Source organism: Phocoena phocoena, chromosome 6 (assembly GCF_963924675.1).
Source record: "Phocoena phocoena chromosome 6, mPhoPho1.1, whole genome shotgun sequence".
NCBI lineage: Eukaryota > Metazoa > Chordata > Mammalia > Artiodactyla > Phocoenidae > Phocoena > Phocoena phocoena.
Genome location: NC_089224.1, coordinates 103,036,586 through 103,059,846, shown reverse-complemented (window position 1 = coordinate 103,059,846; position 23,261 = coordinate 103,036,586). Strand labels below are relative to the sequence as shown.

The 23,261-nt window shown below is 45.3% G+C and overlaps 2 protein-coding genes across 2 annotated transcripts in view; one reads left to right on the top strand and one right to left on the bottom strand.

Annotated features, from left to right (window-relative positions):
* The window catches only part of MORN5 (MORN repeat containing 5), a 33,296-nt gene extending 26,686 nt beyond the window's left edge, over positions 1-6,610 (bottom strand). The window contains exons 1-3 of the mRNA XM_065879612.1: positions 6,518-6,610; positions 2,712-2,859; positions 977-1,088 (exon numbers count right to left, since the gene is read on the bottom strand). Of these exons, the coding sequence (XP_065735684.1) occupies positions 977-1,088; positions 2,712-2,859; positions 6,518-6,564 (307 nt within the window). The 5' untranslated portion in view covers positions 6,565-6,610. The remainder of the gene's footprint in view (positions 1-976; positions 1,089-2,711; positions 2,860-6,517) is intronic.
* A 122-nt stretch (positions 6,611-6,732) lies between these two features.
* NDUFA8 (NADH:ubiquinone oxidoreductase subunit A8) lies at positions 6,733-21,415 on the top strand. Its single transcript, XM_065879309.1, has 4 exons — positions 6,733-6,909; positions 12,806-12,969; positions 16,969-17,134; positions 21,097-21,415. Exons 1-4 carry the CDS (start codon positions 6,757-6,759, stop codon positions 21,232-21,234), a joined length of 621 nt encoding a protein of 206 aa, XP_065735381.1. The 5' UTR covers positions 6,733-6,756; the 3' UTR covers positions 21,235-21,415.
* The last annotated feature ends 1,846 nt before the right edge of the window (positions 21,416-23,261 follow it).

The following is a 23,261-nucleotide window of genomic DNA, read 5'->3' as shown; positions in this document are numbered from 1 at the left end:
CTGACTGACTCTGACCCTGAGCGCCTTCTGGAGGTTTCTGTCCTCAGGGAGGCTGAGCTGCCCAGGCTCATCCAGCTACTGAGCGGGAATGCTAGGACTCCAACCCTGACCTCCCAGCTCTCTGCTCTGTCAACTACACCATTATCTCACGTTGGGTTTTTTGTTTTTTTTTTTTTTTTTACAGTTTTTTACAGTTTTCCCACATTTGGATATGTCGTCTGGGTTGCGCCGAAATCTAGCCTCTGGAGGTTCAGCTGACCTCACACGAGTCTCAGAAACACAGGATGAGCCCCTTAAGCTGTCAGAATCCAGACTCTAGCCCCAATGTCGCCCTCTGTGATGGAACTCGATTTTTGCAGGGACATAGCGTGATGCAGGGGACCTCAGAGAGGAAGACATGGGCTCCCATGGGAGCTCTGCCACTGGAAACATGTTTGGACTACGTGGACTCAGCTTCCTCCTCTGTGACATGGGACTAGGAAGGCAGACATGGCAGGGCCATCTGGAGATTCTACTAGACAGGGATTATAGAGGGCCTCACCCGGCACCCGATACACAGAGCACACGCTCCACTGGTGCTGGCCCGTGTTGGTGCCACAGCTGATCTGATGAATGACAGCAACTGAGGTGTACTGGGCACCTACTGTGCGTGCAAGACACTGCTGTGAACACTTTACACGAGTGATCTTATTTATGAGACACGTGGGGTAAATGATGCTATTGTCCCATTTTGCAGGGGAAAAACTGAGGCACAGAAAGGTGGAGGCACCGCCCTTGGTCCCCGGCTGGTACAGGCGAGCTGAGATTTGAGGACTGGCCTCTCTGATTCTAGAACCTGGCGCTTCTGCATTCTGTGACCCTGCTCCGTACTCCTCCCCTTTGGGTGGGTTACTTCAGTGGTGCCACAGCCCAGTTATTTAGAACCGTTTTTCACTTTCCTCTCCATGTGTGAAGGGAAAGAAGGGTGCCTGGGTACCTGCAGGCTTCAAGCCATAGCAGATCTCAGTGTAAAACCTCCGATCGTAGCTGTCACAGTAATGCCAGTTCTCAGCGTCATACTGCAGCCCGTCTGAGAAGGTGTACGTGCCCTGGAAGGTAAGGAGCACACACACAGGTCTGAGGAACTCACAGCCCACTTGCCAAGAAGGACGAAAGTCAAGGGAAGGGGTGGCTTTTTCATTGCCGTGGAAAAGAAGTGATAAGTATCACAGCTATCACGGCTGTGGTGATCAGGAGGAGTGGTTATGAAGTCCTGGCACCCAAAATATGCAACTCAAAATATGCAATGCTGTATATTTAACAGGGTTGATTCAATGAAAGTCGGTGAGATAGTACATGAAAAGCATTTGACATAGGGCTGGCATATAGTAAACAGTCGATAAACGTTACTATTATTCTTTTATTATTATCACGGCTTGAAAGTTCAGAGCCCTCAGTCATGGCTCTTTGTCCAAACATGTACATTCAGCTTTTGCTGCCTTAGTGCTAAAGGAAGCCTCAGGATGTAGACATCGCATTGGCCTGGGCATCAGGAAACATGGGTGGAAATTCCAATACTATTAATTCACTGGGTGACCTTGGGTAAGTCACATCCCCTTCCTGGGGCTTAGATTCTCCAAGCTGTAAAGCGAGGAGTGTTTCTTAACCTTTTTTTAGGTCATGAGCCAGCCCCTGTACACACCCATAATCCCACGAAAGTTACAGATCCTTTCTCTGGAGAAATTATAGTCACATGTACACAGAAGCTTTTGTATATAAATTGGGAGATTTCATTGACTCCCTGAATTCTACTTGTAGCCCACAAATCCCAGGCTAAGAACTGACTTAGATGATTTATCATGATAGTAATGGTGGAATTAACATTTATTGAGTGCCTACTGTGTGCCAGGTACTGAGCAGAGTGCTCACATATATTGCCTCATTTATTCTCATAACCATCCTAGGAGATGCCTAGTACTCTCATGGCCGGTGGAATCATGGTCCCCCAAAGATGTCCACGTCTAATCATTGAACCTATGAATGTGTAACTTTACATGGCAAAAGGGACTCTGCAGATGTGATTAAGTCAAGGACCTTGAAGTGGGGAGATTATCCTGGATTATCTAGGTGGGCCCAGTGTCATCACAGGGGTCCTTATAAGAGGGAGGCAAGAGGGTCAGAGTGAGAGAAGACGAGGTGATGATAAAAGCAGAGGGAGAGGAGATGTGATGATGGAAGTGAAGGTCAGAGGGATGCATGGCCATGAGCCAAGGAATGAAGGCAACTTCTAGAAGCTGGAAAAGGCAAGGAAGTGGATCCTCCCACAGAGCCTCCAGAAGGAATGCAGCACTGCTGACCTATTGTAGACTTCTGCTGTCCAGAACCATAAGATAGTAAGTTTCTGTTGTTTGAAGGCACTGAGTTTATAGTAATTTGTTACAGCAGCAATACGATACTAATACAACCATTGTTCCAGTTTATAGACAAGAAACATGAGTCTCAGAAAGGGGAGGTCATGGGCCCAAGGTCACACAGTTGGTGGCAATAATAGGATTCAAATTCATCATGGCCTGTCCAGGAGCCCTTCTGGATCCAGAGGGAGAGGATTCCAGAGCCCTGAAGATCAAGAGGAGGAAGAAAAGGGCAGCAGAGGGGGAGGGCAGGGTGCGTGTCAGGGGGGCTTTTCCTGTCTGAGGCTTTCCCCTCTGCAGACTCCCTCCCCAGCTGATTACCTTTACAACCAATCCTTTCTCCCAAATGGCATCGTATCGGCTCCCACTGGGGAAGTACAAGGTTCCTTGGCCATGAAACATGCCGTCCTTCATTTCCCCAACGTATTTTGTTTCGGTGGGGAGGATGTATTCGGCTTCACCCTCCATCCTGTAAGGACAAAGGGAAGTCACTGAGCCCCCATGGCAGCCGGAGGATCAGAGCTGGCGGGCAGCAGAGCCAGCAGGAACCTCAGGGTCCTCGGACGTTATTCTCCCAGCAATATTCTGTTCAGAAACAAAATGTTTGTTTCCCGCAAAGCTCAAAAGTACGAGGGGCTGTGTGTCGAAGGGGATACAGGGTTTGGTCTATTTGTTCTCCCTCTCTCTCAGGTAGGGACTGTCCTGGAGTTTACACTGCCCCCGGAAGCCCCCCTTGGGAGGCCCAGAGAGGGGAACAATGCGTCCAAAGCCACACGGTAAGCACTGTGAAGCAGAGATGGGGGCCAGGTTTCCTGGTAGCTGATGCTGGGTCTTCCCCGTCCGCCACAACCAGCCTACCCCTGCCCATTGCGCCGTAAGTAGGAAACTGGGAAAAGTGTGAAATTTAGATAGGACACGGGAATTTGAATCCGACTTCACCATGCTCTAGATGTATCATCTTGGAGACTTTCCTAAATCTCTCTGTTTTCCCTCCTTCCTTTGTTCCTTCCTTTTCTCCAAGAAATATCTACAGAACACACCTGCTATATTCCAGGTGGCTTGCTGAGTCTAGTCTGTTGGATACAATACTACAGACAAAACAGTGACCAAGGTAGAGGCAGTCCTTGTCCTCGGGGAGCTCACAGTTCAGTGGGGGACACAGTTTAGCAATTACATAATGCGTGGTCAGTGCCATGTAGAAGACAGGCCCCCACCTGAGCACGGGGCAGGGAACCAGCTGGACCACTTACCTCACGTGTGAAATGGCTGAGATTAATGCCCAAGATTAACCCAGATTCTGGTAACAGTTTTCCTAGTAAAGAGCCTGACATACAGTGAGTGCTTAAGAAATATGCTTTCATTCATTCCTTCATTCCTTCTCCATTCTTCCCCACTAGCTGGAATTTACCTCTCCTAACTCTGAACTTCTTTTTGGTTTTTTTGTACCTCCACTGGACGCCTTGCACTTTCTGCCTTGCATCGTAATTGTATACCTCATCTCCCCTATTTAATCAAAGTTTCTTGAGAGGAAGACCTTGGTATCCTCAGCTCCTAGAATCATGTTTTTTTAAATAGGTGCTCGTGAACATCTACTAAGTGAGGAACGAAGGAAACAGAAGGGCCAGTGGACTTCCTGAGAGGATGACAGAAGTTGCTGCTGTGACAGAGGCCCCAAGCGGGAGAGCGCTGTGGTTAAGGCACAGCTTCTGAGCCGGGCAAGGCCTGGAGTCCAGACCTGGCTCCACCTCTCCATGCCTGTGTGACCTTGTGTGACCTCCACCTTTCTAAGCCTGAGTTTCTCATCTGTAAAATAGGGATAATGATGACACCTCTGCAAAGTTGTGGTGTTAATGGCTATGAAACTATAATAGAATGCCTGACGTATAGAAGAGCTTAAAAACTATTTTGCTTTTACTTTGCTGCAAGACACAGAAGGAAAGAGAACTCCTCTTCTTCTTTTTTATTTCTTTAAATTTTTGGGGGCTGCATTGGGTCTTAGTTGTGGCACGTGGGATCTTCGTTGAGGCATGCGAGACCTTTCGTTACTAGCGTGCGGGCTTCTCTCTAGTTGCGGTGTGCGGGCTCCAGGGCGCGTGGGCTCTGTAGTTGTGGCACCCGGTTCCAGAGTGCGTGGGCTCTGTAGTTTGTACCGCGCAGGCTCTCTAGTTGAGGCGTGCAGCTCAGTAGTTGTGGCCTGCGGGCTTAGTTGCCCCGCGGCACGTGGGATCTTAGTTCCCTGACCAGGAATTGAACCCACGTCCCCTGCGTTGTAAGGCGATTCTTTACCACTGGGCCACCAGGGAAGTCCCTCCTCTTCTTTCTTCCACCTCTTTGCTTGAGACCACATCTGTCATTTCTAAACATAGTCTCCATCTAAACCCTTCTCTGAGATTTGGCATCTCCCCTCTTATTATTTTTTTTTTACTGCAACTTGGACACTATTATTCAGACCACCTACAGACATCTCCAGCCCACCCCAAATAGAACTCATCCCCTCCTCCCTCAAGCAGCCGAATCTTCCAGGTTCAAAGCCTGGAGGTGGGCTCTGGGCTGGGATTGGAGGCAGTCTCTGAGTGGGACCAGGAGCCGATCAGTTGCCAACTCCTGGCAATGAAATCACCCAACTTCTACGTTTTTCTCTTTCCTGCAGCCCCACTGCCTCTGCCTTGGCCCAGAGACCTGGTGCCTCTTACCGAGACAGTGGCAATGGGCTCTGACCTGATCTCCCCACCTCCACTCTGCTTCCTTCCGTCCCTCTTTCCATCCTTCCCTTCCTCCTCTGCCTCTCCTTCCCTTCCGTTTTTTCTTTTATGCATTCAAGGTGAAAAGCCTTCATTTTATATATGTATTTTTTTGGCCGTACCACGTAGCAAGTGGGATCTTAGTTGCCCCACCAGGGATCGAACCTACGCCCCCTGCATGGGAGTGCGGAATCTTAACCACTGGACCACCAGGGAAGTCCTGAAATGCCTTCATTTTAAATTCAAAGTAAATTAGAAAGAACAAAGAGAGCTACTTTATAATGAAGACATCAATCCTTAACAAGGATATGATGACCATATCTCAAATATTATTCATTCATTCATTCTCTTATTCATTCATGTGGCTAACATTAACTGAGTGTGTGCCAGACAGATGTACTATGAGGAGGGATACAGAGGTGAAATAAATTAGATTTCCTAATGCCCAGCACTACCAAGGGTCTAACAGTGGCTCTTCCCACCCACAGAATTGTGCATGGTATTCAAATCTCTCTACGTAAGAGCACAGCCCCCCTGTCTAGCTTGGGCTCCCACTCTCCTCCAGGCACATTCTACACTCCACCCAAACTGAACTGCCTGCTCTTTCCCTTATAAGCCCTCTGAGCTATTGCTCATGCTGTTCCCTTTGCCTGTAAGCATTCTTCACCTTGCATCTCCATCCACCTAGATCCTACTCAACCTTCAGGGCCCATTTCAAATATTGTCTCCTCCATGAAGTCTTCCAGGACTGCTCCAACTAGATGCATCCTCTACAGGGGCTCAGCAGGGGTCTATAGTAGAAAGCACATGGGCTCTGAAGTCAGATCTGGTTTTCATCTCTGCTCTGTCAAATGCCAACTAGGTGACTTTGAGCACATTATATAATTACCTTGTGCCTCACTTCTCCCATACGTATAATGGGGATGATTATATCTATCTCATAGGGTTGCTATGAGGAAGGAAATATTCAAGCAAAGCCACTATCTGAAATTATCTTCTCATTTATCTGTTTGTTGGCAGTATACCAACTAGACGATACGCTTCACAAGAGCAAGAACCTTGACATTTTTAATATTCTTATCCCTATATCTAAGACTGGCATTTAGCAAACACACATATATACGGGTATACATGGAATGGATGTATCTCAGCTCTGCTGTTTATTAGATATGCGTCCTTGAGCAAGTTACTTCACTTCCCTGGATCTCATTTTCCTGAACTGTAAAATGGGAATAAACGTTCCTATCTGAAAGGGTTGTCCTGAAGTTTAAAAGGCATAAAGTTTGTGAACGTGTCTGGTACAAAGTCCTTTGCAGAGGCAAAAAGACCGCCGGCTTTTCCCAGTCACGGATGTTCAAGACATAGTGAATCAAACGAGGTCCTTACCTCCCATCTACAAATTCCCCAATATATTGGCTCCCCGTGTACTCCATGGCGCCTGCCTCTAGCTTCCAGCCGTTAGGAGACCAGAGCCTCGGTGTATCCCGCCTCACTATGACAACCAGAAGGGATAGGCGGAACCGAGGCGAAGCCCCACCCCCAGGGTCCGCGGAACTTCCTGGCTCTACGCATGCTCTGTGGCTCGCCGGTGGGCAGAGCAGTGCGCCTGCGTGCCGCCGCTGCGCATGCGCGGACGCTACGTGGCCCACGACAGTCGGAAGGGGAGTTCAAGGAGACGTGGGCGACGCGGCAGCGGGCACCTCCTTGGGGTCGGGGCTACCGCCGTCATGCCCGGGATAGTGGAGCTGCCCACTCTGGAGGACCTGAAAGTGCAGGAGGTGAGGCTCGTCCGGAGGATAGGCAAGCGGGGCACAGGGCTACAGCTTCCCGGGCCTGGGCCCAGCCCTGCTTGCACTCCGCGGACCCTGGGCCCCGGATCCCCCATCCCCACCCCATGCCCCCAACACTTACACAGGTTGACCCTCGGAGGCCTCCTGGTCAGCCCGGGGAGACCCATCCCTAAGTAGCTCGAGAACTCTCCTCCCCTTCCCCGCAGCAACCTGCGTCTCCTTTACGTGAATAATAGTACTTTTTATTAAGCACCAACCAGGGTCACTTTACTTACTTCATGTCACTTAATACTCAAACCTCCTTGCGAAGTGAGTGTACAACCCCGGGTGCTCCAGTCGAGGGAGAGAGAGAGTCACCTTAAAGTAGCATCGTCGGTGCAGAGTGCGTTGGAGTGGAGCTAGGAAGCCGCAGAAAAAGGAGATGATATTGGAGAGTGAATTTGCTAACAACCTGGGAAAGTGTTTGGTAATAGGACATTTAAAGCATTCATTTATTCAACAGCTCTCATTTGAATAATTACCCATACACTGGAAAATGAGAGAGAGAGTCCCTGTCCTCATAGAGTTTATAATCTAATAGGGAGACAGAAACATAAAGAGGCAATTACAGTACAGTGTAGTTAGTGCTATGAGAAGGGAAGACTGATAATACTCATCACAGCAGACATGATCAGGCCTTTTCTAGATGTCAGGCAGGTTGCTAATTACAGACATTAATTCATAGGGTCCTTCCAACAACACTGTAAGGAAGGGTATAATCGATCTCTCCATGTTACAGGTAAGGAAACAGGTCCTGAGAGAAGTGATTTGCCCAAGGTCACATGGTAAAGCTGGAATGTGAACCCAGGTCTGATTTTAAAACCCATGCTTTTAAACTACCATATTATGGGCAAAAGCTCAAAAGAGCGAGAAGGCTTAGCAGAACCTTTTGTGTTTTGCTTTTTGACATGACTCTTGTTGGTGGAAAGCAACAGTTGCTGAGCCAGGAGAGGTACCTTGGGCTGAGGCAGGGCTGGAAGCAACTTTCACAAGGCCAGACTGAGCAGTTTGGACTTCATCCTGTAAGTGAGGTGGTGGGGAGAGGTGGAAGATTTTAAGGCAAAAAAAGTGCCAGGACAGGACTGGATAATGAGGCTACACTGGAGGAGAGGGAGGGGAAGATGAAAAATTACATGCCAAAAATTATATCCCAGGCCCTGTGTTAAGTGTTTTACCTGCATTATTTCACTTCATCTTATATGCCTGTGAGAATGGCAACTATTATTATATTATTTTAATTATTATAATAAAGTGACATGTACCAAAGGTTGGGGGTGGGGACGTGTGGGTACTGCCAACAGTCTGTTTCTTGCCCGACTGTGAAGCTGGGTTAAGACTTAGAGCTGCTGTATTTTTCACTGGCACTTTAATTTGGTTCAGCAGTCATCTGAGGTTCTGCTTCTTGCACGTGTTCTATTTCTGGAATAAATTTGCCTTTAGAGTTCACACAGTTGAACTGAGGAACAGATAATTATATAAATAGCTAAAATACAAAACCAAGTATGATTAAATGCTACAGAAGAGGGGCAGACGTGGTTTAAGAAAAGAGGGTAGGATTTGAAGTTGTATCTAAATTCTAGGCCTAACTATTCGGTTACCTCGATGAGTCACTTTTCCCATTTGCAGACACAGTTATTTTATTTGTAAGATGAAGTGATTCCAGCTGTGTAGTTCTCTGAGGCTATGAAGGGAACAGAGAAAGCACTTCTTGGGTATAATGTAAGACTTGGCTAAATGTCATTTGAAGAATGGCATTTACAGGCAGAGGTGGAGAGAAGAACTTTCTAAACAAAGCAGGATCTGAGCAAAGGTAAGCAGGTGAGGCCAAAAATGGGTTCCAGGAAAGTGAGTTCAGTGTCCTAGAGGACAGCCAGTACCTTTTTAAAGTCTGGTGGGTGAGAAGGCCGGAAGGATAGTTGGGATCCGAAGGGTTTGAATACTTAAGTAGAAACTTAGGCCTTATTCTGCTGTTAAGCCTGAATCCTTCAAGGGTTTTGTTGCTAATTTGTTTTAATAACAGAGTAAAATAAGAATTGTCTTTTAGGACAGCAGCTCTGTGAAGAATGGTTGGAAGAGAGGAATAAGAAAAGCAGGAAACCAATAACTGAGGAAGATATTATTGACCCCAGCATGGTCGGTGACTGTGCTTACAAAGAGGAAAGAATGCATTTATCTAGAATTGATCCGACTCAGCAATGACTTAGGTATCAGAGGCAGCAAAGGTTGAGGATTCGGTGTCAGATTTGCAACTTGACAGAACTGGGGAAGCCAGAAGGAGTGGGTTTGAGAAGCAAGTTAAACCCATTTTGGACCTCATTGACCTTCGAGTTATATGACACATGCCTATGGAAAAACAGTCAGAAGCTTTGGGCAGGAAAATCCTTGTACACATTAACGATTTTGAGTAAAAATAATGGCCAATATTTATGATGTGCTTCTATGTGCTAGGCACTGTTCTTCATATTTTTAATGTGTGTTAACCCTGACAACAGTTCTATCAACTAAGTACTGTCATCCTCCATTTTACATAAATTAAGCAAAATACAAAACCTAGTATAAATTAAGAACTACAAAAAAAAAGGTGCAGATCTGGTTTAAGGAAGAGAGAACAGGACTAGAAGACTGCTCGTAGATTGTGGGACTTCTTCTGCCTCTGTTTCCGCACCTGCAGACCATCTAAACCTGCTGTGCAGTGAGGCTGTTATGAGGACAGATGAGGAAGGGCATTGAAATTCTGTGTTCTTTGAGACAAAGGGAGCTGAATGAATCTGAGAGGGTATTCACAGTAAGCAGCTGTGAAAGGCTGTGGCTTCTGTTGGAACTTGTCAGTATTAGTGAAGAAGCAGGTGAGGGGTGGTGGTGACATCTGAAGTTCTTTGCCTCCTCAGTGATGCAATGGGGAGAGGCCTGATTGGAGGTCACACTTTCTGGTGCTAGTCCTGCACTTGCCACTGACTTGCTGCGCCATCTCGAGCACATTGCTCCTTTTCCTTAGGAAATAAATTCAGTGAGTGGTTCTCAGCCTTGGTTTCCCTGTGACAGGGCGTGTTTTATGTACGCAACAACATGGGCATAACCTAGATTGGGATAAGACCTCTACACTTGTGGGGAAGTAAAGCAAAGAAAGCCATAGGCTTTTGGGGGCGTGATAGCTGTGAAGGCATCGGAGTAATTAAATCAGCCATTTAAAGATGTTTTAAGACATTTGACAAGGAAATAAATGCAGCTAACTTAATTTTTTAAATATATTAAGCTTTAAAAAAAGTTTGCGTCTTGATTTTTTAGTCTCCCAGCTCTTTACAGGTAATATAGCAAGCAAACATGTACCACTCAATTAACCTAAGTAAACTATTATCAAAAACTCGAATACAAAATTTTACAGATTTTTAAATGAGCGTATTAGAATTGTCATGGCAAATTTCACTTACATCCTAAATTTACCTTTGCTTTGATAATTAGAACAGTTGTAATATTAGTAGTCAAAGTCATAACTTTATTCTTCTCTTCCTATAGTGTGTAGATGAATTATCTCTTCATCTTTCCTTGCCTTTTATCTTATTAAAAATATTAATAATTTAACCTAAGCTGTGTGAAATTCCTGAAAAATGAAATTATAAAATTTTTATTATTATAAAAATGATAATTATAAAATTACTCTCATGTAAAAGTTCTTAATACATATTTGCAGATCAAATCCAGGAGTATCTTAAGGCATAATGCACTAGGACAAACTAGATTTTATTCTAGGTACAATGGGTCAGTTTTAGAAAATCTGTTCATGCTCTACAGTACATTTATAGATTAATGAAAAAGAAACCTGAAAATTTCAGTCTTTCCTGGTGGAGGAAACAACAGTGCAACAAAGCCATTTATGGTTAGAAAGAAACTTCCCTAATGAGGAACGTCCAACAAGTATATCCCAGACACCAACAGCCAGTATCATACCAAACTACTTTAAAGTTTAGAACAAGGCAAGGGCGCCTACTGCCATTGCTGTTTGTCTGTCTCATCCTGGAAGTTTTGGTCAGAGCATTAAGACAGGGAAAGAGAGGAAGAAGGACAGAAAGATGTAAGTATCAGAGAGGAAGGGAGGCAGTTTTTATTTGTAAATGGAAGCTTTTCTCTTAATCCTCTTGAGTTTCCTATTAGAACTGACAAGAGTTCAGTAGACTATGGTTACAGAGAAGATACAGTGTAAAAACAAGCAGTAACCAACTTGAAAATCTAAGGGGAAAATGTCCCATTTAGATAGTATCCAAAATGTGAGAACACTGAGGAATAAACAAGAAATATGCAAGTTTCCTGTATGAAGGAAACTGTAATTTTGACCAAAGAAAGTGAGAATGAGCTAAATAAATGGAGAGACATACTGTGTTCTGGGTGAGACGGCATCATTCACGTATTCTTAACTCTTGTAACTGCTATCTCCCCTGCTGCTGGCACAGAGTGAGTGCTAGACGGCTACTTGTGCTGGGGCGCTGTTTTGGGTGCTTGGTGGACCATGGTAAACACCACCTTAATTCGTTTAACTTAGGAAGAACGGAGATCTTTACAGTAGTCGACCTCTGTTAAAAACAAAATGCCAGGGCTTCCCTGGTGGCGCAGTGGTTGAGAGTCCGCCTGCCGATGCAGGGGACACAGGTTCGTGCCCCGGTCCGGGAAGATCCCACGTGCCGCGGAGCGGCTGGGCCCCTGAGCCGTGGCCGCTGAGCCTGCGCGTCCGGAGCCTGTGCTCCGCAACGGGAGAGGCCACAACAGTGAGAGGCCCGCGTACCGAAAAAACAAACAAGCAAGCAAACAAACAAAAAAACCCAAAATGCCTACCCTCTTGGAGCTAACGTTCCAGTGGTCACAGATAGAGTGACCACTGGCGCTAGCTTATCTAAGGTGATTAGGGAAAGACTCTGAGATAAAATGTGAGCAGAGACCCAATAGTGTAACAGTGCCCTTTCCTTTCTAATTTGTTGTTAACTAGACTTAGTACAACTCCAATGGGAATTATTGGAGGAAGGGTGTTCATCTGTAAGAACAGCCAGAACGGTTTTGAAAAGGATGAATAGTGAGGAGGATGGTCTTCCCAGACAACGAACAGTAATTCAAACATTGTGGTATCGGCACAGGAAGAGGTGGTACAGAAAGAGGCTAGCAGGACCCCTGCTGTAGCAGCTGCTACACAGGCTCTGGACTGTACCGTGAGCTGGCTGTAGCTACGCTGTGCTTCTCAAGAAAATGTGCTGGGGTGCAAGTGAGTGAGACTGACACCGTCGTAGGGATGACCGCCTTGGATATACTCTATAATTTTAAAAAGTTCACAGATTCAGTACTTTATTATTAATAATAACTTGCTGAACTAGATGCCCTTACTGATCCCTTCCAGTCTCTAATCTTCTGTGAGTCTGTCATCTTCCGGGAATCTTATATATCCTCCCACTGTTACTTTTATTCCTGGAGAGGAGACTTAGCAGTGCTCCTCAGGGTCGGTTCCTCCCCGTACATCCCAGAAGCCTCCATCTTCCTTCAGAGCTCCACTTTCTCTCTCATAAAGATCTGAGGATTCCATTCGGGCTGCCATTTCCTTATGTCTAAAATGGGGATGGGGATGGTAATATCAGCCTGATGAGATTATTACGAAGGTGTGGAAAATCATACATGTGAAAGAGCTCTGTGATCTCTGAAGCACCATAGATCATAAGGGATTATTACAGAGTCCCCTGTCTTTAGTGTTCTTGGCAAAGTCAGAACGGGGCTACCTTCCTGTTCCCTGTATCTTGACCAGCATGAGGTGAGGTTAAGGAAGTGGTGTCCTCGTACAAATCTGGTCCTTCTCCTCTGTTCCTCTCCCCAGGTGAAAGTCAGTTCTTCTGTGCTGAAAGCTGCGGCCCATCACTACGGAGCTCAGTGCGATAAGCCCAACAAGGAGTTCATGCTCTGCCGGTGGGAAGAGAAGGACCCGAGGCGGTGTTTAGAGGAAAGCAAGCTTGTCAACCAGTGTGCCCTGGACTTCTTTAGGTAAGATCTTTTCACGTCAGTGCCCACTGGTTGCAACATCAAGGTATATGTATCTCTGTGAACATCCAGCTAATTAAAAGGAAGGATAAGTTTACTAATTTTAGTAGGGAATGCAAGGCTTTGCAGTCACATAGACCAAAGTAGAGCACACAATAAATGAGAGTTCTTTTTGTTCTTTATTACTTGGCACTTTTTTTTTTTTTTTAAAGTATAGTTGATATACAGTGTTGTGTTGGGACTTCCCTGGCGGTCCAGGGGTTAAGACTCCATGCTTCCAATGCAGGGGGCATGAGTTCCATCCCTGGTCGGGAAGCTAAAATCCCACGTGCCATGTGGCCTAAATAAATATAAATAAATAAATAAATAAAATTGCAATGTGTTAATTTCTGCTGTACAGCAAAGTGATTCAGTTATATATATTCTTTTTCATATTCTTTTCCATTATGGTTTATCACATGATATTAAATATAGTTCCCTGTGCTATACAGTAGGACCTTGTTGTTTATACATTCTATATATAATAGTTTGCATCTGCTAATCCCAAACTCCCAATCTTTCCCTCCCCCATCCCGCTTGGCAACTACAAGTTGGTTCTCTATATCTGTGAGTCTGTTTCTATTTTGTAGATAAGCTCATTTGTGTCATATTTTAGATTCTACATATAAGTGATATCATATGGTATTTGTCTTTCTCTTTCTGACTTAATCAGTATGATAATCTCTAGGTCCACCCATGTAGCTGCAAATGGCATTAGTTTATTCTTTTTTATGGCTGAGTACTATTCCATTGTGTGTGTGTGTGTGTGTGTGTGTGTGTGTGTGTGTGTGTGTGTGTAGACCCCATCTTCTTTATTCCTTCGTCTGTCATTGGACATTTAGGTCACTTCCATGTCTTGGCTGTTGTAAATAGTGGCAAGTTCTTTAATCTCCATGAAGCCCAACTTCCAAATTGTAGAGTAATACCTATCATAAGATTGTTGTGAGAAATTTGAAAAGGCACATAAAAACAGCTTAGCACAAGGCTTGCTTATAGGCATTTACTAGATTGTTATCATTATCATTACTACAGAACACATAGTTATGATGGAAAGGAAAGGTGTTCAGAGTCAAGTGTTGAGGTAGGCCACTGTACTTGATATAAGTAAAAAAAATCCAAATTATAATTGTGGAAAAATGTTTTAACCATATTAGTCAGAACTCTATTAAAAAGGACAGAAACTCAACTCAGAGGGAATTGGCTCATGTCACTGTAAAGTCCAGAAATAAGACTGGCAGGACTGGATTCAAGGGCTTAAATAATTTCACACCTACTTGGTATCTTTTGGCTTCACCTCTTGTCCCCCACCCCCAGTTTCTTAGTCCTGCTTTCTCTGTCAAATTCATTTTCAAAGAGACCCTCTCCTTGCTTTAGCAGCAATGGCCACCAGCCAGTCCAAGCTGCTGTGCTCCTTGCTTAGCAGACCCAGACAAAGAGTGCCACCCAGTAGCATGAGCAGTGGTCCCTGGACTGAGTCTCATTGGCCTGGCTGGTCAACTTCATGTGCATATCTTTGAATCAGTTGTGTTTCAGGAGATAAAATGCTGTGAGTGGTCAGGCCTAAAGTGGGGAGTAGACTTAGATTCATCTAAATCGCATTGCCGAGCGATAGGGAGGGGTTGTTCCCCAAAGGAAAATTTGAAGGATGTTCCAGAAGAATAGAGAATGACTGCTGGCTAGGCAAAACCCACGGATGTCCCTTACAATGACGCTAGAGGGAAAAAAACTTGCTTCACACAATAGCTGCTTTCCTTCTTTCTTGCTTCTGCTGTCTTTGTCCACATGCAGAGATATTTTTGTGCTTAAAGTCATGGTGTGTGTACATTTGAAAATTCATTTTTTCACTTGAAACTATTGGAAACATTCTTTCAAGTTGCTCTGTCTTCATGATCATCATTTTTCATGGCTGTGTAATACTCCATCCGTAGATAAACCAGCCATAATTTTGTTATTAAACATCATTATTGATTGTTTTGGATAAATCTGCAGTGATTACATTTGTGTAGAGATCATTTTCATTTTATAATTAATTCCTTGGCATAAATTTCCGAGCAGTGAGATTATTCTTTAAAAGGCTTTGAACATGATTTATGGCTCTTGAATTACAGTTGGAAGTTGGGTCAGTTTATGCTGTCCTCAGCCTGTATCCTGGTATCCCTCTCCAGCATTGCATATTATTTAAATATTTGATAGGTACAAAATGGTGTTTTACTCTTGCTCGAATTTGCATTGATTTGATTGCTAATAAGGTGGAATGTGTGTTCCTTTAAAATTTTTTTATTTTCTAAGAGAACTTTGGCAAAGTATTCTTCCTTTGACTCAGAGGGAGCATGTTTAAGTGGGAAATGTTTGGATTTCACAAGCTCCTGAGGTGCTGAACTAGCTTGCTGTAAGCTCTAGTAGGTAATTGTCTATTAGTGTGGGTACCAGGGTAACAGAGCCCAGAACACAGACCTAAGTACCAGAGTGATGGTTTGCAGCCTTTCTTCCGCTGCAGCATACTGGAGGAGTCCAAAACTCCAACTGGACACGGTTGCTCACCACCATCGCGATTCTTAAGTTGAGGCTAGGGGGGGTGCGGTTTTGTGTACCGTAGAAATGCAGGTCGTTGAGGCTACAGGTAACCCAGTAAAGCTCCCGAGGCTTTGACATTCCTTCTTCCTTCCTCTTAACACATCCCACCACCCCCAAGGCTATACTCAAAATACCTGCAAAGGGGGCTTCCCTGGTGGCGCAGTGGTTGAGAGTCCGCCTGCCGATGCAGGGGACGCGGGTTCCTGCCCTGGTCCGGGAAGATCCCACACGCCGCGGAGTGGCTGGGCCCGTGAGCCATGGCCGCTGAGCCTGCGCGTCCGGGGCCTGTGCTCCGCAACGGGAGAGGCCACAACAGTGAGAGGCTCGCGTACCGCAAAAAAAAATACCTGCAAAGGTATAAGAAACCGGTGCCCCTTGGTTGCCTCCCAGGAGGGGAACCAAGCAGGAATGGAAAGGCAATTTTTCTTCATGTATTTCCTTCGGCCACCTCCGAGGTTCTTCCTGAGACGTGTTAAATACGATTCCTGTGTTGAGTGTAGCTAGATTCTTGGAGTGTGACAAGCAAATACTTCATTATTATTCCACCGGGGGAAGGAGGTGCTCCACGCTTCTTCCACTGCCTCAAATATGGCTTTTACATAAAATAACAGTATTTTATTCTCGTTTGACTTTGCATTTATTTGATTACTAGCAAAGTTGAATGGTGAGAGAAGGGGAATTTCGCAAAATAATGGAGGCTCATCCCTTTTATACACAAAAGTTAGTTTTTCTTCAGCCATTTCTGGTTACCACAGAATGAATTATATGCTATGTTGCTTCTTAACAGAGAGCAAATATAATTTAACGTTCTTCTTAATGACAAGGATTAATCTCTGTTTTCGTTCAGCGCACGAATAGAATGAAGGCTTTTGAGCTTTGGAGGCGTGTAGGGCAGGTCGCCTCTACACGGATTGACCCCGGGGTCAGAAGATCCTTGTTAGTTTGTGAATTTGCTTTTTATAGTCTGTCTCCTCCTCTGTCAATGTCTGTCACCTCTGACTTCTGTCAGCATGCCCATCTCTGAGTGTGCCTCCTTCTCTTCTAAATTTGCGAAGTGGGTAATCTTTAGATTGGATCTAAGAAGAATAAATAGGTCCCAAGTGAGGAGTTCTAAGTGAAATATATACCCCTTAGACCACAGTCTTTTGACATTTCTATTCATTTGTTTTTGCTACACAAAGAAATTAGGTCTTATTCCTCAGAAATCTTTTTTTATGTATTGTTTCTCAACCCGAGGCTCTCCATGTGGTCTTGTAAGTGAGGTAAGAGTACTCCCGTACCTTTCAAAAAGCAAGGCTGTGTGTATGAGGTCTGCACCAAATTTTTCCCCACTTTTTTGTTTTTCATCGTTTTGCAAAGAGCTGCCCCTAATCAAGGCCTCTTTTCCAGGCAGATAAAGCGGCACTGTTCGGAGCCTTTTACAGAATACTGGACCTGCATCGATTACTCCGGCTTGCAGTTATTTCGTCAGTGTCGCAAACAGCAGGCGAAGTTTGACGAGTGTGTGTTGGACAAACTGGGCTGGGTGCGACCCGACCTGGGGGAGCTGTCAAAGGTAACACAGTTTCCTGCTGCTCTCTCCCTCTTTCTTTCTTTCTCTCTCTCTCTCTCTCTCACTCGCCAAGGGTGGGGAAAGGCAGGGGGGGGTCCGGAATGGGTCTTCTGTGAGTACAGATCTGATGTGAGAAATCCAGACTGACCAGTCAGCTTCATTAGGGAGTGGTTATACACAGTCCAGAGGGAGTTTATTTAATAGAAGTGTTCCTTTAAGTAGCTCGCCCAGCATGTGCAGATTTGTTTTTGATTAATTAGTTAACTGAAGAACAGAAGGAAGTAGACAAGGATAATCAAAATGTTAGGGGCACCGTCAGCTGAAAACATTGAGTTTATTGTGGGGAAATAGGTTTGAGGTTATGCCAGATTTTTCAGGAACATACCTGAGATTTAAAAAAAAGTAATGCCTATAGTTTAAAAAGCTTGTTTTTCGAAAAAAAAGAAAAAAAGAAAAAAAGAAAAAAAAAAGGAAAAAAAAAAAGCTTGTTTTTCTTTTCTTTCTCCCATATTTCCTGTCTCAGTTGTGACACCACCATCTGTTGAACCCTCAGAGGGAGAAACCTGAATGTCTTTTTTCTTCACTTTGCACTCCTTCCTCCTTTATCCAGTCCTCAATTCCTGTAGCATCTCCTGGAATATTGTTTTGAATCCTCTCACTGTCCCCCACTTCCTGGACAGGAGTTCTTAACTGGGCTACATGAATTTCTGGGAGGGGAGGATGGATCACTACAGGCATGATCTGTGTGGAAAATAAGTCAAATATCACTTTCCTTTAAAAAAACAAACAAACAGCTTTTCAAGGGCACTCCTATTTGCTTGCAAAACAAAGCATCCCCTCCATGTCCTGACATGCCACAGCCCTTTGTGATCTGACCCATCCCTGGCTTCTTAAGCATTGTCACCCTCCATTCCCTCTGGGAAGCATAGGTAGCAAGGCATGGAGGGAAGAACTCTGGTTTGAATGGAGACTGAGTGGATTTGAATGTTAGTTTCCTGACTTGATTGCTATGGGTCCTTGAGCAAATTTCTTAACGTTTCCTATCCTACCACATTTATAAGATGGGACCAGTATTAATCCCTGTTTTTCTGTGAGGATTAAGCTACGGAGCCTGTGTGAATCCCCAGCATAGTACCTGGCACATAGGCCCCCAGTTAATGTTCGTTCCCTCCCTTTGTGTGTGGCATCTGTGGATAGTTGGGTCTTACGCTTTTTGCCATAAGTAGAGGAATGGTTCAGCAACTTTTGTGTGTGTGTATCTGGCATATCTTTACTTCGGATATCTTCTTTGCTGTACCAAACAAATTATTTATTTTTATTTAAAAATAATTTTTATTGGGCTTCCCTGGTGGCGCAGTGGTTGAGAGTCCGCCTGCCGATGCAGGGGACGCGGGTTCGTGCCCCGGTCTGGGAAGATCCCACGTGCCGCGGAGCGGCTGCGCCCGTGAGCCATGGCCGCTGAGTCTGCGCGTCCGGAGCCTGTGCTCCGCAAAGGGAGAGGCCACAACAGTGAGAGGCCCGCGTACCGCAAAAAAAAAAAAAAAATTATTGAAATATAGTTGATTTACAATGTTGTGTTACTTTCAGGTGTACAGTAAAGTGATTCAGAGATATATATATATGTGTATATATATACACATATATATATTTTTTACATTCACTTCATTACAGGTTATTACAAGATACTGAGTAGAATCCCTTGTGCTATGCAGTAGGTCCTTGTTGGTTATTTATTTTATATATATAGTAGTGTGTATATTTTAATTCCAAATGAGCAGATTATTTTAAATAGTTGATAATTCTAAGTTGGAAAGTGGTGGAACTTTTTCATAGAATCGAGAAAACTACCGTTTCTCATTTCTGTCTCACGAAAGGAGAATTTACAAATCATGTTGTTAAGAAAGCATTTTTAATCCTGAATCTTTGTAATAACATTTTTTAAAACCTATAAAAGGAAAACGTACTGTTATGTGAACTCTCTTCAAAAGTGTATTTCTTTAAGAGGATTATCAGCTTTAGTTATACTTAAGTTCAGTATTCGGTCTCTTTCTAAGGACGAAATAATTGGCTGGACAAAGCCTCCATTTTAGCGTCATTCACTTGTGCATTCTGGTTCCACTGGCTTGCCCTTCCCTCCTGTTTGCCCCCAGTGAATTCATACTCACTCGTCCAGTCTCAGCTCAGGTGTCAGGTCTGTCTTTGAAGTTTCTGGCTCTCCTAGGCAGGGTTGCTCTCTCTCACCCATAATTCCATTGTCCTAATAATATTAATATTGAAAATAACTAATGGAGCACCTGTTCCATACATCGGGTGCTTCATGTATACTCTAATAACCCTAGGAGCTACTACTCGTTCCACTTTACAGATAGGAAATTGAAGGTTAAATCATGTGCCCAGCCATTTACCAGGTAATGAGTTTGACCACATGCTTCTCCTTTTCTATTTCGAGTGTGGTGCAGAAGAGGAAGTTGCTTTATTGTCCTTTCCCCAGTAGTTTGTCCTTTAAAGGGGTCCTTTTATTTTTTCTAGGTTTATTTCATAGACATCTTGAATTCCTTAAAGGAGCTTCAGATGCCAGCTGGAGGCATTTGGAATACTCTGTCAAGCAGTAAGGAACCATTAGTGATCTCTAATTATAGCAGAGAGATGAGAGAACTGTTTCAAAAGCAAATGAAAAACTATTCTGGACTTGTAGTCAGAAGACTGGGGTTCCAGCTCCAACTCTTGACATTTGCTGTGTCTTGATCTTAGACAGGCCAGCCATCTCTGCTCCTCTTCCGTGAACTCGAGATAATTATGCCTCAGAGGGTGGTTATAATAAGAATTATGTGATTGTGTCCATGAAAGCTCTGTTCACAATAGATGGTGTTTGAATTTGTACATCTGGGAAGATTGATCTGGTCACAGTATGTGGAGTGGCTTAGGAGGCCACCAGATAACAAGACTACCGATAACCATGGCCTTCTGTCTTTCTGCCTCTCTGGGCCTGTTTCCTCATCTTTAAAATGAGAACAATTTCTGCTGGGTTTCTGAGGGAGACTTCTGTGGGTTTCAGTGGGTGTAAAACGCCGTCCTCCTCTCTCCCCGGGACCCCAGTTGGCTCCCTCTCTCGCCTGGCCCATTGGCTCAGCGCCCCCGTCTAGCTTCTGCTCCTTCCGGCCTGGCCTGCAGACGTGAGTAAGTTACTTCCCTGCTTCAGTGACACCTGTTGCCCTTGGGTTAAAATTCAAGCATCTTGGCGTGCCGTTCATCACCTGGCTCCCGTGTCTCAGTGTCGAGCGTTCTGTGAGAGCACGGGCTTTGGAGCAGGCAGATCTCATTTCAGGTCCATCCACCGTTAGCTGGGGGGTCCCAGTGAACCTGCAGGTTGACCTCCGAGGAGTGTGAGAGTGAACTGGAGTAACGCGCTTGGCGTCACGTCTAACAACAGGACGTGCTTGGTTAGGGGCTGCCTCTCCCTGCGCTCTGCACGCGGCCCGTGCTTCGGCTGCCCCAAGGCCGCGCCCCTGTCTCCGTGTGCACTGGTGGCTCCCTGGAAGGTCTTTTCCTCTCCAATCTTCCTGGTTGGCTCCTGCTCACCCTTCAAGAGGAAAGTAAACGTTGCCCCCTCAGAGCCAGGCTGAGGACGCGTGGCTGTGTGGAGGAGGCCTTGCTGTCCTAGCGCTCATTCGTCTCTCGGTCACCGTGACCCGCTTAGGAAGGCCTGGGTGCTTTTCCGGGCTGACTCCTTCACCGAGGACAGTGTGAATCGTGCTCTCTTCCGTATCCCTAACTTCTTCCATGTGGAATGACACAAAGTAGGCCTTCTTCATTGTTTATTCGGGGTAAGTGTGGTTTGCTAGGGCTTTATGGATGGGGAGTGGCTGAGGCAGCCAGAGCGGAGAGGAGACCCCAGGAGGTGGGTTCATGCTCACAGCTTCTCCACCTGCCCCTCAGCTCTGCTTCTCCTCTTTTACCCGCTGCAGGTCACCAAAGTGAAAACAGATCGGCCTTTACCAGAGAATCCCTATGACTCAAGAGCAAGGCCAGAGCCCAGCCCTGAGACGGAAGGAGATCTGAAGCCCGCCAGACATGGCAGCCGCCTCTTTTTCTGGACCATGTGAAGATGGGTCCGTGGCCCACACCCAGTCATGCACCCAGGCAGCGGTGATGAAAACTCTCCTGTAGTTTCATCAACCGATAGAGGGCTCTTTCCAGAATCACAAACATTAACAAAAACATTAATTTATGTGACTTGGCAGTTATTCTATACCATTTCCTGCCCATTAAAAATTTTAAAGGAAACAGTTGTATTTTATTATGTTTCATATAACCTTTTGGCCTTTAAAGATGACTTCCCCTTGCTTTTTCTGCTTGTGGTCCTGCCTGTTCCTTTCTCTTTGCTTCAAGTAGGCATTTGCCAGTATGGCAGGGGAGCCGTGTGGGATCACGGACAAATGACTGTGTAAAGGAAAGACTTGGTTACCTGAGACAGCGCCTCGGGGCCAGTGTGGGTTCACACATTTTGAAGTCTCAACTTTCTTTCTTCCCATCCAACATCTCTGACAAATAGAGTTCCCTGAGGGTCATACAAGGGAAGCATCTAGGATAGGAGAAGTGCAGAAACACTTGCGCCTTGGGACTCAGGCCATGGGCGGGGCTCCTGGCTTGGTCTTCTGCAGTCTCGCTCAAAGTTTCTTAAAGAACCAAACATCCACCACTTCCCCTTGATATCCCATCCTCAAGCATTATAACCCAGATGTTTTTCCTGATAGACAAGGGAGTTGGAGGCTGAGCTCTCAGCTCCAAAGCCAGGAAGTCGGGAGGTCTGAGTGTCAGTTCCAGCCTTGGGTGTGTTTCTTAACCTCTTGTGAGAGGTTGAATTTGAGGACAAGCTAAAGCGAACATGCTTATCTACCTCCTGGGCAGGTTCAAGCCACAAGTATTTATAAAGCTCTTTGGTTCAAAGCACTGTTATGTCTTTCTTCTCCCTTTCATTCAGTTCCTTTTTCACTACTAGGCTATTTCCTCTCCATCTGACTGGGGGTCGCTTTACACCTTCTGGTCGTGCCCTTATATTGCATGTGACCCTGTGTAAGTCTCAGCTCCCTGGGCCTTGCTTTCCCATTTGCAGAGCCCTGGAAAGCAAAGTGGTATGGAGTCTTTATATATAAAGACCTTTCCAACTCCTAGATACTCGAAGTGGGGAGATTGCAGTGAGGCATTGGTCTGTTGCCCAAAGTGTTAGGACAGAACACAAAGCATTGGAAGATGCGCCTTGCCCCCCACCCAGTTCTGACCCCTTATTTGGGAGCATTTTGGGTAAACCTTACTCGTCTGCAAAAGCTTGCCAGCCACTGTTGCCTTATTCTCCAAGTTCAGAAGAAAAAGAATAGATTCTTAAATTTTTAAAACAACTAAGGCAATACCCGTTAACCCCTTGCGGGCCCAGTCATTGGAAGTCATCCCTGGTGGGGAAAGTACAAGCAGGCCTGCAGGTTTGTTCTTATGATAACCTCAGACTGTGTGTTCCTTCCTAGGTTCTTTCTGCAAAGGAAGCTGGGACTTGCATCAGTAATAACAAATATTCATTGAGCCCTGTGCCTCGTGCCCAGTGCTTTACATGTGTCAACTCCTTCAGTGCTCAGAGCCCTTTGAAAGAGTTTCTGATATGTCATTTCACAGGTGGAGGAGCTAACGCCTAGGGAGAGGTTAAGAAGCCCCATTCCTCCTTCCTATATGAAATGGTGGATGTGGGATACAAATGAAAATCGTCTGGTTCCAATGGCCGCATCCTTGTCCTTCAGAGTCATCAGTGGTTCTCAGCCTTGTCTGCACGTTGGAATCACTGGGAGGCCCTGACATACTGATGTTGGGATCCTACCCCGGAGAGATTCTGATGTAATTTGTCTGCACTATGGCCAGGCCATGGAGGTTTTGAAAGCTCCCCAGGTTGCTCTAAGGTGGAAACCAAGGTCTAGGGCCCCTGATTGATTGAAGCAGGTCCAAGAGGTTAAGTGCTCGTAGGTAAGTGACTGAGATTTAAACCCAGATACGCCTGATTCCAAAACCCTTAGTCTTCCTCTGTTCCGACGCATATACATCACCTGAGGTCTTATTACATGAAGATTCTAATTCGATAGGTCTGGAG

Bases quoted from the DNA above. Each gene is read 5' to 3' on its own strand.
- NDUFA8 (XM_065879309.1), top strand. From the start codon at position 6,757: ATGCGCGGACGCTACGTGGCCCACGACAGTCGGAAGGGGAGTTCAAGG. The intron at 12,970-16,968 runs GTAAGATCTTTT...CCTCTTTTCCAG, and splicing joins TGTGCCCTGGACTTCTTTAG to GCAGATAAAGCGGCACTGTT. The intron at 17,135-21,096 runs GTAACACAGTTT...TACCCGCTGCAG, and splicing joins ACCTGGGGGAGCTGTCAAAG to GTCACCAAAGTGAAAACAGA.